The sequence below is a fragment of the Chenopodium album genome, chromosome 3 (assembly GCF_948465745.1).
Source record: "Chenopodium album chromosome 3, dcCheAlbu1.1, whole genome shotgun sequence".
Lineage (NCBI taxonomy): Eukaryota > Viridiplantae > Streptophyta > Magnoliopsida > Caryophyllales > Amaranthaceae > Chenopodium > Chenopodium album.
In genome coordinates this window covers 27340360-27356443 of record NC_137836.1, presented here as the reverse complement: position 1 = coordinate 27356443, position 16084 = coordinate 27340360, and the positions used below count along the sequence as shown (strand labels likewise).

The window sequence follows — 16084 nt, the reverse complement described above, 5'->3', positions numbered from 1 at the left end:
AAAAAAAAAAAAAAAAAAAAAAAAAAAAAAAAAAAAAACCTAAAACTACCCAGCCACCACCACAGCACCACCCCTGCGCCACTGCCGCCTTCCCCCCAACTCACCACAGCCCTCCTCGAAACCACCACCCGTGTCGCACCACCACCCTCAACCCACCTGAACACTCCCCCTCCCTTTCCCGCAACCGTAACGCCCCAAAAAACCACCAAACCCAAAACCCTCGTCCCCCCTAAACGGCCACGAATCCGACCTTAAAAGGCCGAAATCGGCCGGTTAAGGCCACTAATCCCTAAAACCGGCCAATTTCGGCCAGATTCGTGGGCGTTTTGGGGAACAAGGGTTTTGGGTTTGGTGGTTTTTGGGGGCGATACGGTTGCGGGAAAGGGAGGGGGAGGGTTCAGGTGGGTTGGGGGTGGTGGTGCGACACGGGTGGTGGTTTCGTGGAGGGATGTGGTGAGTTGGGGGGAAGTCGGCGGTAGCGCTGTGGTGGTGGCTGGGTAGTTTTAGGTTTTTATTCTTTTTCTTTTTCTTTTTATTTTTTTTTCTTTTTTTTTTATTTTTTTGGCCAATAATAACACGATACGTGGCTTATGGACCCACTTAACGGATTCCTAAACATAATCAGTTAAGTGGTGGTAATATCAAATTTTTAGAAATTTATCTGGTGTTAAAATCCATTTTTTTTTATGGGGGTGTTAAAATCAATTTTTTGCGTTTTTGTGAGGTGTTAAAATCTAAAATTTCCATAAATATATATATGTATACTCCCACATATTTTTCAATAAGAATATTGATCTATTCTCTCCCCTATTTTCTCCTCTTTCTCTTTAATTTCATAACTTTTTTATTTTATTATTTAAAAATAATCTAGCAGGGTAATGATATATCATGTGTATAGTCAATCATGAACTACCAAACGTTGCAATAAAAGAGAACATGGCGGAAATACTTTAATTTAATCAACGCTATGAGTAATTAACTTAACCTAGGCTACCTAGCATAAGATAAAGTTAAGCCTTGAGAAGTTGAAAGAAAATTGTGTTTGTTTACTGTCCCCTCTTATCTTTCAAAACTTCAAATCAATGCATCTGTATTTCAATACTTGCACCATGCATCTGTACATGACTGAAGCTTAATCACACATCAATGCATCCATGCTTGATGCACCTAACCTGCCAAGCACATGCACGCGCGTAGCTGAACTTAAAGCAGCAAACTGGCATTTGAATTCAGATTGCGCCATATACACAACAGGAAAAAGATTTCATATACAATAAAGATGAACTGCAAGTCTGCAACTTTCCAAATGAATGCAGATTGCACCAGACACAAAACAGGAAAAAAATTTCAATATTTCATAGACATTTAAGATGAACTGCAATTTTCCATGCAAATTTAATTCAAAAGTATTTGTTGTGTATATGGAACACAAAAAAAACACTTCGACTAATAATGATTTATTATAACAATTTACAATTGATGGACATTAGGGTGCAAATTCGTCTGAAACATACATAGCCCATCATTTAAGAGTTCTGTCCATCAGCAAAAGCCCTATATGGCATATGCAGTAATTGAAGCTCGAGCAATATACGAATCTGAGTTGTCAGCTACAACCCATTAAGTGTAACTACTACTTTGCGTGGGGTTGGATAATCACGGTGTTCACACAGCCATATTCCCTGGGTCACAAGTAGCAAATAATGAGTACAAGCCTCAAGGAGTAACAAGATGGCTTTCAGCAAGTCACATGCAAATCCTTCGTGGACAGAAAAATATAGTATGCACTCCCTATTACATATTCTCATTGAGGAAAATTAACAAAAAGGAATGATATTAAATGCTTTGGGGCACAAATAGCAAATAGCCAAAACTATTGTTGCTAACATGGTATCAATTATAATTAGCCATGGTTTAGGATGGTGATAAATTTCCAACCTAATCGTTAACAATACAAGATAAGCGACTATCTTTATAATACTATCCTAGAAAAATCAACAAAAGCTGTGTACACTGTTGGTCAATTATTAATAGGGCTAAAGAATAAAAAACTAAGCAAGCGTTTGTTTAATGCTGATTTACAACTACACCAGAATTAACTAGCTGCTTAAGACAACTTTATCCAATGTTATTGTGTTTTTTCTTAGGTCAATAATAATACATTGAGCTGAAAGGACATTAAAAAATTAGAAGCTTGCTTGGCTTAGTAGCTAGTTTTCTTTTTCCAAAACCCAACCTCATGAATACAACAAAAAATTAATTTCAATTTCTAAGTAGCATGATGAGTGCAAAGAACGGCTATAGCTTCTGATCAAAGAACAAAATTTATTTTTCTTCTATCCCACCTCTTACACAATATTTTATTTCATTGAACACCTTAAAACTTAGTGCCATTTTGGTCAAACCGGGGAACTAAAACAGGTCGGTGTGTTATAAACTTTGTGTTGAAGTTAAAACTGTAGAAATATATGTGTCTTGATTATAATCACAATTACCTGCCAGGTTCCCATGTTAAGCTTTCCATTAGTAATTGGAATCCTAAAAAGGAAAAGAATAAGGTATAAGAAACCACAAACAATAACTTTTTAAGGACTTATTCAAACAAATCAAACTCAGAGTATGGGAATATGTACGTCAATTCACAGCCGAACATTGATGACTTGATATGCGCAGGCATGTCATCAGGTCCTACAGCAAAAAAAAAAAAAAAAAAAAAAAAAAAAAAAAAAAATTTTAGCACAAAGCAACCATGTATTTAAGACGCATACGGGAACATGTTTGACATTCTAATTTTATGTATTACAGAAAGTTGCTTCCAAGTTAACAGGCAGCAGCTTATCATCTAGTTACAAACAACAGAAAAATTGTCACAATAGATATGTCATTCAAGTTCAAATTAAATTTAAAAAACTCAAACAAAACAAACTGTAAACATGATGAATTAAAAATAAAATAAATAAATAAATAACATAAAAAACCATAACCTGGACAGAACATAAACTGTTAATAAGAGATGAGATGTGTTTAATTAAAATCATCACAGGTCTGATGAAAAACAAGAGGTCAAAGGACACTGGAAACAAAGAATTGGGATTTGAAAGAATGCAGTGTAGTAAATAAGATCAGGGAATCGCAAACCAGCAATTGATAGAGCTTCTGTAGGAAGCAACCTAAGAAGTGGTGATCTCATTCAAGCCTAGGCCTTGTTTATAATACAAAATCTTTTTCTAACTCAAGGGGGACTAGCTGTCACCGAAACATCTACTCAGCCTCACATGAACCTTTTCTAACAGACTGACATATTTGATTGCAATGGCTTCCAACCCAGTTATCAGGTTCTAACAGCAGGAGCATACACATAATTCATGATAGGTTTAACAGGAAACCAATAGACCTGCTAAATGATTAGCATATCAACACCCGTATACAAAGACTAACTTTGTAGTGATGCAACGGTCACTCCTATGATAATATTTATACAAAATTGAAAATTGCTCACTGAGAGAAAGAAAAACTAGACAGCTCGAACATTATAAATTTTCAGTCAATCGAGATTCCAACCTTCCAATGTGTGCCTCCATGGCGCAGAACTACCCTGAAAAATTATTTAAAAAATAGATAAGACAATCTGTCAATATGGAAACTGGAGCTTGTTAATATTTTCTCATGAATACTGACCTCCGGAACCACTTTGTTAAGAAATGTCTCAGTGTCTTTTCGAACATCATCATCGTAATTTTCATTTATGGTCAGAGAAGCACTAGTATGTTGCACTAGGAAAAAACGAGCACATTAACTTAAAAAAACGCAATTTTAATAAATAAACAGCAAGTTTTCCGAATGTAGAATGGATCCCTTACAGAAAAGATGAACAAGCCCACAATTGAAGCCAGACAAGTCTTCCCCAATTTCCTTCATAACCTGATTCAAACATTAAAATAGTTATGACTATAAGTTTCCAATGTAGAAATAATAGTAATGAAAAATAGTGAAATAAAGGGAAATGGTGGAGGGGAAAACACAAAATACCATTAAAATTCAAGACACATGACATACTAACATGTAACACTTCTAGAGATAATATCAATTAAAAATTAAGATCGATCATACTTCATATTTCCCCTTCCAGCCTCATCCAATCCTCGCTAAATCTTTAATAAAGTAGTTGTAATGGAGGAAGAGAGTTGAGTAAAGCTACATGGATTATGGGCAAGTCCTTATGTTTTGCGAGACAAACTAGCCCTCAAAATTAAAGGCATAGAGTTTGAATATGTTGAGGAAGATCTACAAAACAAAAGTGAGTTGCTCTTGCAATATAATCCTGCCCAAAAGAAAGTGCCTGTTCTTGTGCACAATGGACTACCTGTTACGGAGTGAATTATCATCCTCAAGTATATGGATGAGGCTTGGGTTGAACCCCCGCATCTCCTCCCTAAGCATCCCTACCTAAGGGCCAAGCATCGATTTTTGGGCTGCGTATTTACAACAGGTTAAATCCTACAACTAATTGCTTAAAGAAATAATTTCTCAAGCTTTATGAAGTGAATTATTTCTTACAAGTTAACAAGTATTGTGTATGCATGTGCAGGTAGTAGAGACATAAGCTAAAGCACTAAAAACAGAAAGTAAGCCTTACATATTGCTGTTACAGCCTTTGTTGTAACGCAAAAACTTCAATGATATAAGTGTAATGTAATAAATTTAGAGAAAAATCCAATCTACTAGGCACTTATGGTGTGTTTGGATAGAAGGAAATGGAAGGAAAAGAAAGGGAGGAAAATGGAGAGATGTGATATCTTTCATTTGGATAACAAATGAGGAAGTAAAGAAATTGAAAGGGGGAGAAATGGAGAGATTAAATTGTAGTAAATTGATCCCTCCAACAATGGAGAGATTTGGAAGGAAAATTATCATTCTTCTCTCCCCTCCTCTTCTCCTCCCTCCCCTTCTTTTCCTTCCTCTCCAAACACACTGTTATAGTCTAGTGAAGATATTAGACAATCAACAGAATATGACTAGCAAAGTGCTTATCTAACACGAGCAAGAGAGGTTCTCAAGCATACCTGAATAAGGATGTGAAGATCCCAACTGATTGCCAGTACTGGGATATCCTATTATGACATTATCAAATACCCGCAAAAAAAAAAAAAAAAAAAAAAAAAAAAACAAAAAAAAAGGTACTACCTCCATTTTTTAATACATGCAACGAGTGTATAATTAAGTCTATTCAGGATCATTGGTGGCAAATAAAACATCCAAAACAATGGGGATAATAACTCTAATTTCCATGGACAACTAATGAATACATAGCTTAATAAGCAAAACAATGGGGATAATAAAGATTTAAACCTAAATTAAACTAACAGTTAAGGGTTCGTTTGACATTGTTGTGGTTTTCTTTTTTTGGTGTTTTGTTTTTTTTTTGTTTTTTAAAAGTATAGGATATATGTCCCATAATGAATCAAAAATTATTTTGAAATTATAATAATTTTGAAAATTGACAACAGAAAAGTGAAAACACCTTTTTCTTGTTTCCTGTTTTTTATTTTTGGTTTTAAAAAAAAACAGCAAACTGAAAACCAAAAATAATAAGCCCTAAGTAATTCAATCACTATAAAATAAATGGGTAATATGCATAATATAATCGCACAAAAAATAATGAAAATAAGAAAATACTACGTAAATAAAGTGTAATAATGTGCTTTTTTTTCCTACTAAAATAAACCAATTTATGCTCAATCACACATTAAGAATAAAATCATTTTCTCAAATCAAAATCAGATGAAAACATCAAAATTGGTAATATGCTTCATATAATCGCACGAAAAATAATGAAAATAAAAAAAATATATTATTATTTACATATATTTTTTTTTTTTGATAAATACATGAAATGGAGAGAATTTTCTACTAAAATCAACCAATTATGCTCAATCAGACATTAATAAGAAAATCATATTATATCTGCAAATCAAATAAAAAAAATATATCACCAATTCCAACAATTAGTAGAGCTAGAAAAGTGAATTAGCAGGAGAAATGGAGTGAAAAAATATTTTAAATTTTTTTTTTTAAAAAAAAAAAAAAAAAAAACCTTGGAAGTGATGAGATGACAGCCACGAGGGTGAGGAGAGAGAGTGATGGTTTTTTGAGCCCATTTAGGAGAAGGTGTCGCCATTGAAGTAGAAGATGAAGGGTTGATAACAGGAGTCTGAACCGCTCGTATTCGATGATGAGCTGATAACAATGGTTTCGCCCCTAAAATAGCCGACGTCGTCATGGGTTCTACACTTTTCTATCTCAAAAAACCAAGGGAATTGGACCGGTGGAATTCGAATTTCAATTTTTTTTTTTTTTTTTTTTTTTCCTTTTCTTTTGTGTTGATGAGATTGAGGTCTATGGTTTGTTTACCACAAATAGGGAGGTGTCTTTGATTGACTTGACTTGAAAAAATTCAAATTCAGATTAGGACTTGTATAGACCAATTTTATTTTTGCTACCTGTGAAAACTTTTACTACCTTCGTTAACGATTATTTGCAACATTTATCAAAATAGGGTGCTACTTATTAATTGCAACAAATCTATTTTTTTCCTAATATAGTAACTTTTTTCTGGTAAAATGACCAGAATACCCTCATTTAAAATTTATTAACACACAATACTACACATAATTACAAATTATTATAACTCTAATCTAACTTTTAATTATCTAACTTTTCCCCTCAAAAAATCAGATTAATCTCATCTACCCACCATCTTTCTCCTCCATCTTCATCTCTAAGTTCATCATCTCTCATCTTTTTCGATCTTAATCTTTTAGTTCACCATCATCATCTTCTCTCATCTGTCATCTTCTTCCCTCTTCATCTCTTATCTTCTTCCCTCTTCATCTTCTTCTGTATCGTCATTTCTTCTCAGATCGTGGTGGATGTTAATGGTTTTGTGGGTGGATTTGGTAGATTAGGTGGTAATTTATGGTCCGGGGTTGTTTTTGTGGTTTGTGGGTGGGTGTTATTCGCAGATGGTTGTTTCAATTCGTGGGTTGGTGTCAGTAGTGGTGGTTTTGGGCGGTTCGTGGGGGTAGTTTCGTGGATGGGTTTAGTTTTTGGGTTCAGATCTGGTGGTTCTAGGGTGGTTTCGTAGTTATTGTGTGGTTTCCGTGATTCTTGGGTGAATTTCAGTGGTTTGTGGGTGACTTTCGTTGAGTTGTGGGGGGCGTGGGTGGTGGTTCGTCGGTTCTGGGTAGATTCCGTTAGTTCGTGGGTGGTTGTCGGTGAGTTGTGGGTGATTGTCGGTGAGTTGTGGGTGGCGTGGGTGGTGGTTCGTGGGTTCTGGGTGGCGTGTGGTGGTTGTTCTGGGATGTTCTTTTTAATTGGAATTGGTTTTTTTTTAATTAAAATAATATAGTTAATTACATATCCATAACTTTCAATAATCATGTTTAAGAAGTTTTGCCTAGGAGTCCGCGCATGGCCCTTTCGTTACAAATAACTGTTAACGGAGGTAGTATTTTATTTTACTACCTAACATAAGCCTTTTTTTTAAAAAAAAACTTTTGCTACCAGTTAACATAATCCGTTAGGATTCCGTTAAGTTTATTTTAAAAATAAATAAATAATAATAAAATTAAAATTAAAAAAAAAAACCCCAAATGCCCAGCCCAGCCCTCCCGTCAGCCACTCAGCCACCCTACCCCCTCCCCCCTACCAGAGACCGGCACCCAAAGCTGCGGTCGGCGCCGGCGACCCTCTTCCACACCCTTTCCCCACCAACGCAACCCAGCCCCCTCCCTTTTCCTCTTCTTGTTGCCCCGACCCCAACCACCACACCGAAACCACAATCGCCCACACACTAATCTCTCTCCTCTATCCTCTCAGCGTTTCTCTAGCGAACCCACAATCGCCACTCCGGTTTCGAGCTCGGCTCTTCTTCAAACTCAGAAACGCCTTTTCCATACCTACCCCCTTTCCCACTACACACACCACCAGCACCATCTCCACACGCACATCCACACCCTCCACACGCACCACCTTCAGCACCACGCGCACCACCACAAGCACCATCACACACGACCATCCACACCCACCACACGCACCACCCGACCACCACTACCAAAAAAATTTTAAAAAAATTATAATAAATTGATGGAGAATGGTAAACATACCTTATGAAATCTTCAACTTTTGGCTTATATGGTTAAATTCGACCATGAAAACCCATATCTGGAGTTTTCATGGTCGAATTCGACCTAAAAAACCATTAATTGGTCGAATCCGATCTAAAACCTTGGGGGTGGGTGACACCAAACTTCAAAAATCGAGGAGAGAGAATGAGAAGGGAGGACCGGAGGAGGGAGATGGAGATGAGAGAGAAAGATGAGGGAGGCAGAGATGAGAGAGAAAGATGAGGGAGGAGGAGGCGGTTATGAAAGAAAAGGGGAGGGAGGAGATGAGAGAGAAAGAGAAGTGTAGGGAATATTTCAAGCATTACCCCAAATTTGAACCTCAATGTGATCATACACTTAAGCATGATGGCATCCAAAGGGAAGGAAGCTAGAGCAAAAGAGTCGCCTACAAGTTTTAGGAACTTGTAAATCGTTCACGAGGTGAAGGTTACATCCCTTAACGATCCAAGAGATCGTTAACTCCAATAGGTCTGCAACCATGACTGGAAGTTCGGGGATGAAGGTACCAATCTAACCTAAAAGATCTGCCCTAAAAACAGGCCTCTACTTTATTCTTCTCGTATTCATGTGCGCTTTCTGACTAACATGCAATCAATAGATTTACCCTAAACCTGTTTAATCTATGTTGGTTGAATATTAATGCACAAATTAATCTATTATTGGCGATCACTTGAATTATAATCAAATTAACCCTAAACAAGATTATTAATTATCTTATTAAACGTGATTACAAGTACCAAATTCCCTTTAAACATGCATAAAAAGTGTGATCAAGCAATAACAATAAATATAATATCAAGCAACATAATAATAATCATAATAATAACAATCATAATTAAAATAATCATGTCAAAGCATAATAATAGCAAGATCCTAGGCATGATACTAACAAGATTAATAACAAACCCTAGCATGTCACTAAACATATAAAGATCAAATCTTTAGCCCTAACATGATACTAACATGATATCAGGAAAGAAAATAGGAAGCATCTTAGAAATCATAATTGATATAAGGAACTTATTTTTTACCCTAAACATCATACTAAGAAACGCATCCTAACATGATATTAGAAAAGCATCCTAACATGATACTAGGAATCAAAATAACAACCTAAACATGATTTCTATATCATAATATCAATAAAACAATTAAAGCACTTACTTGGATGCCTCGTACCTCTTTCTAATAACAAAATACACACGTTAGTAACTTCAAGGAAAATATAAAATCAAATAATTAAATTAAATAATTGAAATAGAAATTTGGGACCAAACCCTCAAAAATATCAAACATTTCACGTCTAGGACGAAGGCAAATTCAAACTTGGCTAGGTGTGTCTAGTGCTAATGTATGAGGAATTGTGTTTGTAAAAGGTTAGGCTAGAAAGAGGGGGAGAGAATCAAGAAATTCTTGATGAGTGTTGATGATTTGAAAAAGGGGAGATACAACATCTATTTATAGAGAAAAAAGAGGGTCCAAGAATAAGAAAAGAATCCGAATTCGAATCGGAATTCGAATCGAAATAAAACTCGATGGACAGCAGTTTTTGCGGATTTTGTTTTTATCATATCTATTGATCCAGAAGTCCAAATAAGTCATATAATATGTCATTGGAAAGCTCTTGAAGTCTACTTTCCAACCCAATTAGAATCAGAATAAAATATTTTGTAGATAAAAAGATATGGCCGAAATAGTGAAAGGGGGTCAGTTTTGGATAAAGTTTCATATTCCATTCATATCTTTTTCGTTATAGCTTGGATTTAATATTATAATATATCATTGGAAAGATAATTTCAATATCTATCCAACCATTTAAGATTTGGATAAATATTATGAGGAAAAAAAATAATATTTGATTGTCTTTGAACTTCTTTAAATTCGAATAGAATTAGGATTAAAAAAAGGAAAGTTTTTATTTAACTCAAATTCTTTATTCTTATCTTTTCAAAAAGGATAATTAAGATATTTTAGAAACTTATAGAAGCTTATAATTAATCCTAATTAGTTTAGGAATAGGATTAAACCTTTGGGACCCTCAACATGATCATTGGGCCGTAGGTAAAATCCGGTTTGGGCTCAGTTTAGTAATTTGGCCATAACTTCCTCATTATTCATCGGAATTGGGCTCACAATATATCGTTGGAAAGGTTTTTTCAAGTCCCTCCAACTACACTATTATTGGACCCATATCATGGACCAAACTAAACTGGGATGCACGTTTTTCATAAATAGGGTAAGAAAAGAAATATTTTCAAAAACAGAAAGAAGAGATATTTTAATAAAAACATCCTCATCACTAAACTTTTCACACTTTCACTTTGTTCGATAATCAAATGACATGAAAGGTATTCATCACTAGGTTTGGTTTTAGGGAGACACATTTGGGTGTCTGCAAAAACAAAAGTCAAAGTAGCGATAGGGACGGAGAATGATTCAGAACGTTCTGCGATCCTAAATCATTCTTGTAACGCCGATACCTGCAAAATAGTGTTAGTTAAACAGATAAGAGAGTTAAGAAATGCCTATCTTGCACCGTCGAGCACACTTCTATGAGGGTAACTGTAGACACCCATTTGTGTCTCCCCAAAACCAAACCCGATGATGAGTACATTTCACGTCGAATCATAATCGAATGAAGTGAAAGTGTGAAAAGTCTAGTGTTGCGGTTAGTTTTTATTTCTTTTCTTTCTCTCTGTTTTTAAAAACCTATTTTAAGAAAACAACCAATCCTGTTTAGTTTGGTCCATGGAAAGGGTCCAATAATAGTGTAGTTGGATGGGGCTTGAAAAGAGCTTTCCAACGATATATTATAAGCCCAATTCCGATGAATAATGAGGATGTTATGGTCAAATTACTAAACTGGGTCCGGTTTGATATTTATATGCGGCCCAATGGTCTAGAGGAGGGCCTAATATTGATTTATCATTCCTAATGCGATTAGAATTGATTATTGTCTTCTAGATTCTTCTAGAAGGTTCTTTTCATTCCTAATTTAATTCGCATTGATAAATTGACTTTAGTTGGCTTTTAAGAGTTTTAATCAGAATAAAAGAAGTGTTTTTAAGGAAAATACGATTTTGCCCTCTCGTACGGCTAAATTTTATCTAATTAAGAAAACGCGTGGAAATTTATTTCCAGGGTCTGACGACAGGACCAGCGCCTGGCTCCATACCTGGCGTCTGGCGCTAGAGTCTAGCGTTTGGCGCCACGTTGTTTTATTCTTTTCAAAACTCTGATTCGTTTTTTTATCACATCCGGCTGATTTTCTCTATAAATAGCCTCCTAAAACCTCCGTTTTCCATCACCAACTCTCATCAAGAATCTCTTGATTACTCTCTATCTCTTTTCTAAACTAGTCTTTTTGCATACAAAATTCCGCATTCACAAGATCTAGACACACCTAGCCAAGTTCGAAGTTGCCTTCGCCCTAGACGTGAAAGGTTTGATAATTTCTGAGGGTTTGGTCCCAAATCTCTATTTCAATCATCTAATTTAATTGTTTGTTTTATTATTTTCCTTTGAAGTTACTAACGTGTGTATTTTGTTATTAGAAAGAGATACGAGGCATCCAAGTAAGTGCATTAATTGATTTATTGATATTATGATATAGAAATCATGTCTAGATTATTATTATGATGATTCCTAGTATCATGTTAGGATGTTTCGATCTTCCTAGTATCATGTTTAGGGTAATAACTATAATTTCTAATATCAAATATGACAACTGTGATTCCTGTGATGTTTCCTATGTTCTTCCTAGTATTATTGTTAGTATCATGTTAGGGATAAAACTTTGATTTTTAATGTTTAGTGACATGCTAGGGTTTGTTATTAATCTTGTTAGTATTATGCCTAGGATCTTGCTATTATGCTTTAACATGATTATTGATTATAATTATTTTTATAATGTTTATAAATGTTATGATTATTGTTGCTTGATTATATTTATTGTTATTGCTTGATCAAACCTTTTATGCATGTTTAAAGGGAATTTGTACTTGTAATCACGCTTAATAAGATAATTAATAATCTTGTTTAGAGTTAATATGATTATAATTCAAGTGATCGCCAATAATAGTTTTATTTGTGCATTAATATTCAACCAACGTATATAAACATGTTTAGGATTAATCCTATTGATTGCATGTTAGTCAGAATGCGCACATGAATACGATCAGAATAAAGTAGAAGCCTATTATTAGGGCAGGTTCAATCTCTTTTAGGTTGGATTTGTACCTTCATCCCCGAACTACCAGTCATGGTTCTAGACCTATTGGAGTTGACGATCTCCTGGATCGTTAAGGGGTGTAACCTTCACCTCGTGGACGATTTACAAGTTCCTCAAACTTGTTGGTGACTCTTTTACTCTATCTTCTTTCCCTTTGGACGCCACCGTACTTTAGTGTATGATCACAGTGGGGTTCAAATTTGGGTTAATGCTTGAAATATTCCCTACAGTAACCAATTTGTTGCTGCATTTGTCGTTGTGACAACCTTCCAAAAGCTAGGGAATGCCATCTTGCTGTTTTGATGTTCACTCGTCTTTGAACAATGGAGCTTTTCTAAATATGTTCACGAGTCTCTAAACAAAGAGCTTTTTAATGATATTCCCACGCGTCTCTGAGCAAAGAGCTTCTTTTTTTGTTTTGACGATCCTCCTCAAGCTAGGGGATAGCGCCTGAAGACTGCTACGCCTGTAACTGCCTCCAATTTCCGCCGTGATAGTCTTCTGCAAGCCAGAGAATACTATCGAAGATTGCTTTGCCTGAAAAAATATTCTACCGCCTTGTGATCATCTTCAACAAGCCAGGGAACATGATCGAAGATTGCTTCGCCGGAAGCCATCCTCAGTTGTTGCGATAATATTCCGAAGAAAATTACCGAAGACCAACGCTTGTTAATCCTTAAAGCTTGCTTGAACTTTGCTATTTATGCTTTGGGTGATGACAATCCTCTTTTCCTTAAGAACAGTTGTTAACGCGACTCTTGTATGATGTATGACAATCCGATTTAGGGAAAGTTGTCAATGCCACGTAACAATCCATCCCTGGAAATGTTGCTACGATGAAGCGACAATTTGTATCTCAGAACATTTGCCAAAATCCAATATTGGGAAATGTTTCTATGTTTCGTAACAATCTGTTATAATAATTTTGCTACGATCGACAATCCACATCTTGGAATATAACTCTTGAAAGCGATCCACCTTGGAAATTTTCCAATGCTATGCGACAATCCTTTTTTTTAAAAAAAAATTTCCACAATTGACAATCCGCATCTTGGAACATTTGCAAAAAAAAGAGTCGACCGACAATCCACTTCGGGAAAATTTGCCACTTATTGAAATGAATGACAATCCACATTGAGGAACCTTTGCCGAAATTTATGATGAGTAGAGACCTACGACAATTGTTTGGAAATATTTCCATAAGGAACTATGTGTATGACAATCCAATCTCGGAAAACTTGCCAGAGATTATAATCCGAACTTGGAAAAATTTTCCAAACAAAGAAGGAGTACGACAATCCACGCTTGGAAACTTTGCCGGAGATGACAATCCAATCTTGGAAAAATTGTCGTATAAGTTCTTACTTTTGAATCGATGTGTTAGTGCTTGTAATGAGCCAATGCTTAGGCGCTTAAGCTAAGTGAGACGATCGTCGTCAGGTCAATCGCTGAATGCGATTTTAATCGAGCCGACTACTTATCATGTCAATTTGCTTATAGGGGCTAACTGGCGTACCAAGGAACCCAATTAATTAATATGACCGCCGTCAGGCCGATCGACAATCAAATATGATTGCAATCAAGCTGACTCTAGTTGATTTGCTAAGTTGTTGGCGTCCTTTTGCTTCAAACCTTTTGTAAAGCTTACCCATCCGTCTGGGACTTAGTGAACCTGCATTTACATTTTGGACTATAGGAATTTGCTCATGTAATTAGGGTTGACCTAAGACTTAGTGTTGCTTGACTCATTGACTTGACACGACTCAAGGTATAAACTTGACTTAACGATGACTCATTTCGTGTGACTCGTGTGTGCATAGTGTTGACTCATGTAGCTCGATATGTACATGACTCAAAATGCAGAAAAACAAAAATTTCCGTCATTTTTGTGGAGGGTACCGACTTTCTCCCGAAAAAAAAGACCCAAAAAGAAGGAAGCGAAGTTTTTGAAGGTGCATGTTGAATGAGCTTTAATCCTTTAACGTTGTCTCTCACAGTACAAGGATTGTAACATCTTAGATTATCCTAGTTTATTTGATAATGAAAGTATTTAGGTAACTTAGGCATGGAGGCTAAATAATTCATACTTTGTGATGCAATCATGACTGATGTTGATATGACAAGGCATGCTTCAGCGTTGTGTTAAGATTTCATGACAAAGGGTTCCTAAGGGAAGTATATGAAGGAGTTGTGTCTTCGATAAGTGCAATTACTAGATATATCAAGGATCACTATTATGGAGATAATAAGTTCGTTCTCTTGGGGCGTCATTTACAGGGTATAGTCGTATCCCCTAATAAAAAATAATTACCTAAATCACTAACTACAGTAGATAGGGAAGTAGGGTCGAACTCCATAGGGAAACAAGTCTTTTTAATTCTAATTAATTATTATAATCTAAATTATCTAAGTAACCAATATTTTTAGGTATGAAATCTATACTACGAAGAATAAGTTTAGGGAGAAAAGAATCAATAATAAGGAAACCTAGGGTCACAGGTTCACCAATAATTAATATTCCGGGATAGAACGAAGTAATTAATAATTAACAATGCATAGATAACATGATTAACAGGCTCTCGCAATTTATTAATCAACATAGATCTAACAGGCTCTCGCAATTTACTAGACCTAAGTTCCTATTAAAACTAGCCTTTAATATTAAATCAACATCTGCTCGATTCATCAATTCAACATTGCTAAACATTCACAATCAAATTACATCTGCTCGATTCATAATCTATTGCAAAGAATTAAAACAATTCAATAGGAAATTATCATGCAATACCAATAATCAATAATAGTCAATCATCAATGCATCAATTAACCAGATTGTAAAGGGCTCTCGCTACGTATTACAATCACACAATTAATTTACCGGTATTAAATCTCATCTCTCGAATCTTGACTTAACCATTTATAAATTAACTTGCCTATTGAAACTAGACCTAAACATTAATTCTCATCTCTCGATTCTTGAATCAATATTGTCAAACTCATGCATAAAAGATAGGCATAATCTAGTCACAGAGCATTAAAACAATTCAATAGGAAATTATCATGCAATATCAATAATCAATAATAACAAACTATCCCTTCATATTAATTATGGATCCCCATAAATCCTAGAATGGAACTACTCACTAATCATCATAACTAAACTAATCAAGTAAATAAAATAAATCATGATGAAAGGAATAAAATAAACAACTAAGATTAAGGGAAGAGAAATCGTTACCAAAAAGTAATCTGGAATTAAGAGTAGATTAAGAACAAAGGTTTAGAGAGAGAATTCTAAGAGAATAATTAAGAGCGTAAAGAAAGAGTAAAGAGGAGAAGAAGAAGAGAAAAAGAAGTGGTCCTAAAAACGTATTACGGAGGAGTATTTATACTCCGTACAAAAATCCTAAGCTAAAACAAATTAAAACTACGTTAATCGTCAACTAATAAAACACGCGCCCGATCGGGCGAGGCACCGCCCGATCAGGCGCGCCTTTTTGCTCATAATACAAATCTCGCGCCCGGCCGGGCGCGTCACCGGGCGCCAGCCAAAGCTTCTCCCGCCCGGCCGGGCGCGCCTCCGGGCGCCAGCCTTTTTGGCCGGGCGGCTCATTTGGGCCACTATTTGGACTTCGATTGGGCTCCAATTCTTCGGGCCAATATGGGT

At 35.7% G+C, this 16084-nt stretch overlaps 1 protein-coding gene across 1 annotated transcript; it reads right to left on the bottom strand.

Moving 5' to 3' along the window:
* Positions 1-1336: 1336 nt before the first annotated feature.
* LOC145623915 (uncharacterized) lies at positions 1337-6397 on the bottom strand. The gene is made up of 7 exons (XM_081676825.1): positions 6095-6397; positions 3861-3921; positions 3679-3773; positions 3562-3595; positions 2634-2688; positions 2496-2538; positions 1337-1682 (listed from the first exon to the last, which is right to left on the bottom strand). Exons 1-7 carry the CDS (start codon positions 6278-6280, stop codon positions 1611-1613), a joined length of 546 nt encoding a protein of 181 aa, XP_081532951.1. The 5' UTR covers positions 6281-6397; the 3' UTR covers positions 1337-1610.
* Positions 6398-16084: the final 9687 nt, after the last annotated feature.

Excerpts from the sequence above, each read along its gene's own strand:
- LOC145623915 (XM_081676825.1), bottom strand. The coding sequence starts at position 6,280 with ATGACGACGTCGGCTATTTTAGGGGCGAAACCATTGTTATCAGCTCAT. Across the intron at positions 3,774-3,860 it reads TGGGCTTGTTCATCTTTTCT|TGCAACATACTAGTGCTTCT; the intron begins GTAAGGGATCCA and ends GTTTTTTCCTAG. Across the intron at positions 2,539-2,633 it reads ATGTTCGGCTGTGAATTGAC|GATTCCAATTACTAATGGAA; the intron begins GTACATATTCCC and ends TTTCCTTTTTAG.